At 33.7% G+C, this 10,096-nt stretch overlaps 2 protein-coding genes across 4 annotated transcripts in view; both read right to left on the bottom strand.

The window, feature by feature from the left end:
* Nucleotides 1–528: 528 nt before the first annotated feature.
* LOC112524564 (E3 ubiquitin-protein ligase RING1-like) overlaps nt 529–10,096 on the bottom strand; it is a 14,622-nt gene continuing 5,054 nt past the window's right edge. Inside the window, exon 2 of one of the 3 annotated variants that reach the window (XM_025134438.1) lies at nt 529–971. The gene's annotated coding sequence lies outside the window, so the exon portion shown is untranslated. Of the gene's footprint in view, nt 972–1,050; nt 1,241–8,720; nt 9,250–10,096 lie in introns of those variants that run through there. The other 2 variants (XM_025134436.1, XM_025134437.1) reach the window with 2 other exon arrangements.
* Nucleotides 9,590–10,096, bottom strand: part of LOC112524943 — a 2,682-nt gene continuing 2,175 nt past the window's right edge. The window contains exon 3 of the mRNA XM_025134884.1: nt 9,590–9,717. Coding sequence (XP_024990652.1) covers nt 9,590–9,717 — 128 coding nt within the window. The remainder of the gene's footprint in view (nt 9,718–10,096) is intronic.

Raw genomic sequence — 10,096 nt, 5'->3', positions numbered from 1 at the left:
GCTCGAATCGGTAGTCAATCCTATTTCCGATATGGACAGATTTTTCCAGAGACTGAACTTGTCTATTAAATCTGGGAGGTTTGACAAAAGAACCATTATCGTGAAAGTTTGCACTGGTGTTTTGCAGAGCCGTTTAGAAAAATGGTTAGTATATTATCTTACAAGAGGAGATAATAAATACTGCTTTGATACCACTTCTTGGTCCCAAACAAATCGACAAGAGTTTTAAAGGTAACAATTTGTAAAAATAGGGTGATGATTACAAACACACAACTTTCACTTTTTAAATTCGTTTATTGATAAGAAAGATCAATATGAAATTTATAAATTGTTGCGGAAGAAGATAAGGTTAAAACCTCATCTAAACAATCTTGGAAGCACACTGATTGCACAGAAGATAAGAAGAAGAGAGAAAAGAGCTAGAATGAGAAAAAATGTGCTTTGTTGAGAAGAGAGTCTTCTCAGCTATTTATACCCATTGCATTTAATACAAGTCTTGTATGAGTCACGTGGCAAAATTCTAGTAAAGAGTTTGTCCTATATCTTCAGATGTGCAGGCTTTTAGCAACATATAGACATTTGTTTTTTACAAAGTAGATAAGCATGTTTGGAGACAATCCGTACATGTATTTTTCTATGTGAGGTAAGGGGTTATCCTTTTTGTGCAAGAAGATAAAACAAAAATTAATCTTGTAAAGCAAGATTCATTTCATCGCTGACACTAATTCAACTCTAGAGTTTCTTCAGTGTTTGCCAAGTCTTTGTCAAATTTCACACTTCAATTTAGACATGCTTGTTATCACTGAATCCACTTCAGATAATGAACTGTTGTCTCTATCTTCAGCTACTTCTTCAACATCGTTGAAGGTTCCTTTGATGTGAGTTTTGCCTTTGAGAAATACTTGTTCTAGAAAAGTTTTACAAAACATGTTCAGTGATCACTTGAACAGGCTCAAAGATGATCGTTGAAGCTGAACAAAAATACAAGTACATTTCACTAAGTATGAAAGGTCATCATCAAATCACTGAGAGGGTTGAATAACAATAATGGACTGCAAATCAAACGTGTATAGAAATGTATAATGTATTATTATTATTATTATTATTATTATTATTATTATTATTATGAAAAAACTAATTAATGATACATCCATCTCTAATCGCCAACCTACAGGAGTAACAAGATTCCCTCTGTATGTTCAACATAATACACCACTAGGATCACCCCTCCATTCTTCCACTGTTAAACCACACAAAAAAAATCTTTAGATCAAATGCATCACTACATATAAATCCAGACTACATCAAAAAGGGACAACACTGACATGATTATATAACCTAACAACCAAATCAAACCAAACCAAATCAAATGATCCGAGTACGAGTTGGGTCTAGGGCACTTTCCATACTTGATGAGTGCAACATCAACAAATTCACTCATAATCAAGTTACAACCTAAGGTGGTACATGCATAGATATGCCTCCTACCGCAAAGAATAGATGGTGAAAAATAATTTTAAAACCTGATCATAAAGAATTCTCTCTTCTTTTCATCGTTCAAATCTTGCCATGAAGGATGTCTATTTCAATTATGTCCGAAAATCATGTACAATGTTGTTATAGAGTGAAAGACGATTAATACATAGCACTTGTCGAAAAGAAAGACAATCGAGTAAACAAAAACACTTCTGACAAATGTAATTTAGCATCCGCATCATGATTGACCATTTTTAAGTGTTGGAGAATTATGTTTTGAAACAAAAGTGCCAATTAGAGCTTTAAAATGATACTTTCAGCCCAACAAAGATTCATGGAGACGATAACAATAACACAGAAAACCAAAAGAATATGAGTCGTTCTTAAACATCAAGGAACAATTTATCTACTTTACATACCACTTTCTCAACATAACAACATACAAGATTTATTGCTGACCAACTATGAGAAACATTTGTCCCAGTTGACCGGAGCAACATACACACACATAGAGAACGAATAACTAATTTACATACATAAATATGTGAAGCTTTTGACATACTTTCTGATAGATGCAGTCGGTCCTATTATTGCTCTTGAAAATAAGACATTCTAGTGACAATGTGGTGAGAATGATTATTAGGTCTCCATTGACTACGCAAAAAAAGTGAATATCTACATCAGCCATGGGAGACCTATTAAGCAGATGGTTTTTACGTACAGAAAATTACTAGATTACTTGTTAACCCTCGCTCTATTTTAACCAACACTTTTTAACCATATGGCAAAACATGGAGGAGCACTTCAACAGAGAAACTTTTAACAAAAAAAGGAAGATTGATAAAAGTGGGTTTTTAGATCTTAGAATATTACAACTCACATCATAATATAGTCATCGCAAAAAACCGGGAGTGGAGTTGGCAGACAAATCTCCTATCATAAAGTGTAATGCAAATGGCAAACATGTCACGTGTGTAGATCATTTGTTTTGATAGTAACATACTCATTTTACAAACGCTAATTATCTTTCATCTACAATATATATATATATATATATATACACACACACACACAGAAATACAGCCAAGTATAACTGTAAAAAAAATGCCAAATTCCCATAATCATCAAGACAAGAATCAAAAAACAGAAAGTATATCAAAAAAGTCCAAGTTAGAAAAACAAAATGTATATTGTAATGTAGGTTAGAATAAAAAAAAATCAAACCAACAAGTGTAGGGAATATTGAAGAAGCAAGTCTAGAAACTAGGTATTGTTCTTTCACATCTTTTCTCTTTCACATATACCCTTAAAACAATTATGTAAAAGCACAAACATGTAGATTTGAATAAAATGAAAATGAATACAAATGATCAATCTCGACATAAAAACATAGAAAGAAAACCAGTTATCAGTTTCAAAATTAACTTCATGGAGTAGGGACATCTGCACTGTACAGGACCGGCCTCCTTACTAAAGAAACCAGAAAATGTACAAAATACTGGTTAACGATTATATTAATTAGAACATCCAGAATGTGCGAGGACAGTGCCTGGTGTTGACAAAACGCAAATAATTTATAAATTAAAAAAAAACCCTACAGTTCAATTGATTTTTCGAGAAGTTTCATTCCTATTCACCATAATTTTTTGGAAAGGAACACATTGGAGCTGTTCTCCCAGCAATTCATTAAATAATGGAAGGCACCATATGCCATATTGGCACAAAACACAGCTCTCGAAGTTCTACGTTCATTTAACAACAAAATATTCTGGATCTATCTTGTTAGCTGGTTAGGCTCAGGTACTTGACTGCACACAATATCAAGTTTAGAAGGCATACCAAAATAAATTTAGAAAGTCGGGAGTAAATCTCAAATGGAGCAAAAGGAAAGGTCCGACAATAATACTGTGTGTTTGCATATCTTTTCTTATCGTAGGGAGTTATGTTATTACTTTCTTATTCACTTGTGCATCAATTATGCACACACATGTTTTATCTATCTTGTTAAGAGGAGTTATAGTTAAGCAAAACTGCCTATTCAGCATCCTCCCCTTTCCACCCAAATCCACACAAAATATAAAAACATATTGTAATTTCACAGAATACTCATAGCAGCACATTGGAAGTGTCAGCCAACAACAACATGTTGGGAAGGAATCAATAGAGGTTTAATATTGAAAAACATAATTTGGGCCTAAGGTAAGGAAGTATGGAGGGATGTTATTTACATACCTCTCTTTTAATCTCTAATCGGCTCCACTATTAGCCTACCTCAATCAACTTCTTTGAAATAAAAACATGTTGGCTTTTGAAGTTACCGAATCAACATGCTACACAGACTGTATATACAAAGTGATCATTCAAATTGTAAGAACACTTCTTCAAGTAAAAATGGAGCATATTTGAAGTTTATTTTATCATATTTCTAGTCCGTTCTTTGTTGTGACCCTGTTGGATATCTTATCTCGTTCTTCAAGAAGCTTTCTAATTGACCAAGAGATGCACACTTTTTTAACCTTACTGATCTCCAACTCAAATACAAAACAAGCTTCCCACCAAAATTTTGTATATAATAGTGGTGGAACACCGACTCTACACGTAGTAGTATGAGCAACAAGAAAGGATTGGAAGCATGATCTATTTCCACAATGAATTTGAATATCCTCCATTTAAATTCTACAAAGCATGCCAAGATGAAGTGCTCGACAACCAGATGGTAATGGCAATGAAATGTAAATTGTAACAGTGAATTGGTAAAGCAGCAAAGCAAGCCACAAGGAAAATTAGAACAAGGATTGCTAGGAACTACAGTGTTCACATGCTCTGTGACCCGTACAAATGAAAGCGCTCTTTTTTAAAATTATTATCCCCGTTATGATTGAGTAGAACCTTCACTAAACTTAGACTCAGGCCTTGTTTACTTTTTAGAAAAAAAAACTCTTATCCGCCTCTTACGTTTGATTCTTTAAGAGGTAGAGACTGTTTTTTCCAATTTTTCAGAGGCAACTTATGATTTATTGTCGTCTTAGGCAAACCAACCTCTTATTTGCCTCTTATTATTCTCCAGACCCTCGGCAACAGTGTTTCTCAATCAATTGACCTTAATCGATCCTTTCTCTCAAATGATTCTTACCAAATTGATCTCCACTTCTCTCAATTGATGTATTTTAATATAATTTAAATGTGTTAAATACCGTCAATGGCATATTTTCATGTAATTTAGATGTAAATTTTGTAAGGATGATGATGAATAAATATGTGAAATTTTATACATTTATCTATAAATTCAGCACTATAATATTCTAATGGGTAAAATAGACAATTTAAACAAATTCATATATTTATCAGTTTACAAAAACAAACAGTTCTATTGATTCAGACTTTAGACTTCAACACCACCTCTTATCAATCAGAAGTAAAATAAGACTTCATACTTCAGTAGCTCTTAAGAAACAAACGTCACCTTAGCTAATCTTATTATTACTACTATAATGCCAAATTCCTTAACTGCAAGGATTAGGAGATGATAAATGGTGTATATGTAGTTGAAGCATCACAATAGCAACTTAATTAATTTTCAAGGACAATGACAAGGCAATACATTTAAACATAAAAGAAGCTCAAGAGTGACATCACTGTTAGCATCCTCATAGTTATCAGTTTGTAATTGGTTCTTGAACATAAAACATATGTGACATGTTGCTATAAGGATGCCATATTTGATAAATAAATCCACGAGGACCTAACCAGGTCAAGTCCATCAAACCCATTCTATCCAAAACCCTAGAAGGCAAATTAAGCATAAATAGCTGCACACCACAAAGTTGTTGGACAGGTTTTAGATCATTAGTAAACTACAAAGCTGTGGACTCAAGTGTTTATAGGATGCATTTCAACCCGCTAGCCAATGAAAGGACTACAGTGATATTAGTATATAGCACTATCTAAGAGCATATCATTTTGCCCATATTGACCAACAATGAAAAATGCCATAGCTAGTTCAAAAAATCAAAAACCTTATATAATTAGAATCAACATTACATGTATGTAGGCCTCCAAACAGTTGCTAATCATATCAAAATTCAACAAATGCATTATGTTAGGGGAAAATTAGAACACTTTTTGATTTTGATTATGATTTGAACATGAATCCAGCAAATGTATATTACATAAATTCACATAATTCTCTCTGTATATATATATATAGACCACAAATCAAATAGAAAGTCGCTAAAAGTTAGAAACCCTAAAAACCAATTTCATGTATTGTTTCGTAGGTGAAACAACAGATGTGAAAACCAAACCCATGAAATCAATCAAAACCATCCAGTGAGTTTGATTTTTAAGTTATGATCCATATTGTTTCACATGATATGTTCTTGTGTGAGTATGTGTGTCTTTCATATACAAACATATTTTTGTATTTCTTTTTTATTGTATTTCTTTTTCACACGCAAAAATCCCTTGACGCTTCATCAATGAAAGAACATTGAATAAGCATTGCATGTTCACACGAGTTGTTTCATCTATGAAACTACACATATGAATTGGTTTGTACAGTTTCTAACTTTTAGACGGTTTTTATTTGATTTCTCCCCTATATAATACATAATATGATCATATTATACATACATGATAGATACATATTTGTGTGTCAAATATTTTGATTAATAGAATTCAAATACAAAATAGGATATAGGATATTGTTAGAAGAGTTGAGGGTAGAAGTGAGCCAGAGATTGGATAATGAAAGGCGGCTCCGAAAACATAAGGATTGCAAATTACTCGTTCCAAGAGGAAGTACATAAGGTGCAACTTTAGAAGGGAAAATATGGAAGAATAAAAAGTAGAAGTCAACATTGAGGATTAGCCTCCATGATTCAAAGGGATGGAGAGGTCGTGGAAGATGTTACACATAGGATTAAGGTGGGGTGCAATAAGAAAGTCCCACTAAAACTGAAAGGGAAATTCTATAAAATAGCCATTAGACCAACTATGTTGTATGAGTCGATGTGTTAGACGACAAGGAAGGCGCATGAGACGAAGATGGAAGTTGCAGAAATGAGGATGCTTAGGTGGAAATGTGGTTGGACAATATTTAATAGGATAGCAAATGAGATCTTAAAGGCAGAGTTGGAATTGTGCCTCTCATGGATAAACTAAGGGAGAGCAGACTTAGGTGGTTTAGACAATACAAAAAAGAAAAGGACAACAATGAGGATGATAAAATGTATGACGGTGAGGAGGTGAGGGCAGACCAAGGAGAACGTAGAAGAAGTAGATGAGAAAGGCCAGGAGGAGGTAGGACTAAGATAGCAGACTATGTGTAGACATGCAGATAACAAGTCCAGAAGGAGGGGACTTTATAAAAGGTATAGGGTAGGCACAGCGAAGGGTGGATATGAGGTAGATAGAGAGTTGGTTTAGGTTTTCCAATTTTTCATCTCTTGCTTATACTTTGTTTTATCTTTTATCTTATGTTCATCATACATGTTGCGTGTTTGCACATAACACTACGTTATAATGCTACTTTCCTCACATGTCTCCTTGTTTTTTGCTTTTGCTTTTCAAGTTGGGAACGTCTCTACCCTCTCAGGTAGAGGCAAGGTATGCCTCTATGGGATATATTGGCTTTGTTAGTTTGTTTAGTTTAGTTTGGTTTCGTATTGGTTTAATTTAGATAAATTGAATAGAAAACAATCTTAACCTTAACCATGAGATGCTCTATAGTAGTATTGTTTTAATCTTGGAGGCTATGCTGAATGACATGTGTTACTATTCTACTACATGAAATATTTCTTGACCTTTGTTCTTTTTACATGAAGTAATCATTCTTCCATATTGTTATTGAACTATGCTTTGAGATTAGCATGACTTATGCTTGAAATGCTTATCATATTCTACATTCTTTGGCATTGCAATATTTGTCATTCTTGCATACTACTGTTTGAAAATTTTAAGTACTATACTATCATTTGCCAAGTAATTTAGATTATCCTCAATAATATGAGGGCTGGGGAGTAATACTAGAGAAAACTAAGCTGGAGAGAGCATCATTCATCTATCTTCGCATGATTGATATTTGGTCTCTCCTCTCAATAATTAATTAAAAACTTAGTTGGAAAGAGAAGTAAGAACAAAAAAACAAGCAATTAAAGCATCTACAAAGAAGAATAGGCATGCAAGCTATTAATATTTTTTTAAACATGAGCACAAACTAAAAATCATGTATAGCATAACACCTAAACTTTCTAGAGAACACTTCTGCTCTTATAATACATTATATACACTCTAAATTTAGGAACCATCCTCTTGCGCAATGTGAACTTCATTTGTATATTTGTATGCCAGAACATCTTGGTAGCTATAGACTTGGATAGCCACACGTTCTGACATAGCACAATATGATGCTTTAGTAGAAAAGATTTTGTGGCAACATGCTTCGGTAACACGTTGCAAATCTTCAGTGACAAATCATAACCAACAACTAGTAACATGTCATAACCAACAACTGGTAACATGATGCAAAAACAATGTAGCTAACAACTCGGCTAGTCATAGTCGCTTGTATAGATTGCTCAACAAGGAGTAATTTCTAGCACAAACAAATCTTAAAACAATCTATGTTTGCATCTCCATATCACTCTTATTCATCATTTTATATTTATTTCTACATTAAGGTGTGCTTCACGTTGTGCAAATACCTTTAAAGCAAGTTCGGAAAAATGAGGTATCCTCTAGAACTTACTCAACCTCCACTCTCGCCAGGTTGCACTTTCAATTGGTCAGTAGGCAAGTTGCTTGGTGGTTTTTAACATTACAGTTACGTCAACCGCACGTGCACACACACAGTTGTCCAAACCGAAAAATAAGCCATGTCATATATGGCATGGAGACAAGTGGAATTACAAATTTAAAAGAAAGAAAATTTACAAACTAAAATAAGCTAATAATATTCAAGCATACTAAATAAGTAACACTTGAATTTGATAAAAACTGCAATTATTAATTGAACATATACCATTTAAAGTCAAGCTAAAATAAAAATAATACAGCTATATCCAAAACTAAAATCATATTTACAAATAATGTAGCATGAAGTACATGTGTGCAAATAATAAAACTATTTTAACTATACTAAAAAATAATATGTACTACCAAGATAGTGCATCTGAACCATAAATAATAAATATATAAACATCAAATATGAACATAAATTATCCAATTAAACAAATTTACGACCAACTTATCAAATAGTTAAGAAATAAATAATTACACTTTAATTAAATAAAGAAAAATAAGAACTATCTAACAAAAAAAATTTAGAACCAGCTTGTCAAATAGTAAACAAATAATTAATACACTTTTATGTTTTGAATAAAGAACAAATAAGACACCAATCTAGTCACCTCGGGATGTCATATGGAAACAAGGGACAACTATACCATATGAAACATTGTAACCAGGTACAGAGTACAATATGCGTTCAACCATTTGCATAATTCATCAAAGATACAAAGGAAATAAAAGATGATACGGTGAGAGAGATAGAGAGACGTGAGGAATAGTAGAGGAAGACAAGAGGGGTACTACTGGCGCAAGAGCAGAAGAAAAGCAAGAGATAAGGGGGAAACGAAAGAAAGACAAGGGAGAGATGAGTCATGCCTCCATCCTTGGTTTTAAAAAGTGCAATGCGGTCCGATGCATTAAGGGTCCCGGAAGCCGATGCGTGATGCTGATGCGCTCGCATCATGCCCGTGATGCGCCCGGTATCTAAAAAATATTTATAAATTAATTCTACATATCAATTTCTACCTTAAAAATACTTACCTATCAAAATACTTCATTTATAACATAAAGTAGTTAAAAAAAATGGCATTAGAATCTTAAAAAGTTCGTGAATCGGAATAACAGAAGTACAAAACACACAAACTACTACCATGAAGAACACAATTGCACAAGTAAATGTCTAATAGTCCCAATCCCTAAACTAAATGACCAATCAAGTGACCAACTAATACTCCTCAAGATCAGCATCATCAAACCCCAACACAGGTTCATCTCCCTCATCATTATCAAATCCTCCAATATCTGCTTCCACATCATCTTCATCCTAAAGAGCATGTTCTTTTCCTCTAGCACTTCTAGCTCTTGATGGACCCGACCCATCATCGTTTACTCTCCGGCTCCCTCTTGATGCTCTAGTGAAATGAGGAGTCTTATACGCCCCGAAAGCTCTACCTACGTCATCTCACGTAAGATCATCATCAATAAATACCAAATCATCATCTTCATCATCATTTTCCATCCTCCCCATCAACCACTCGTTACTTTCATCTGTCTTCTAGAATGATAGGATCACTACTTCCCTCCTTATATCTACGTTGCAAGGCACGATTGAATTTCACATAGACCATGTTATTCAATCTTTCTTGTGTTAATCTATTCCGCTTCTTGGTGTGAAGTTGTCAAAAGTTTAATTGGATATTAGTTGATATATTTAAAATCAGATACCGAATTTATAATGTCATGTACGACACATGTTGAAACACACCCCAATTTCTCTCGCAACTTGTAGCACTACAAGTAAGACTAAGAACTCGTATAGCAAACTTTTGCA

This window comes from Cynara cardunculus (assembly GCF_001531365.2).
Source record: "Cynara cardunculus var. scolymus isolate 2C chromosome LG 13, CcrdV1, whole genome shotgun sequence".
NCBI classification, from domain to species: domain Eukaryota; kingdom Viridiplantae; phylum Streptophyta; class Magnoliopsida; order Asterales; family Asteraceae; genus Cynara; species Cynara cardunculus.
The sequence above is the reverse complement of the archived record's forward strand: the minus strand, read 5'-3'. Positions and strand labels throughout refer to the sequence as shown.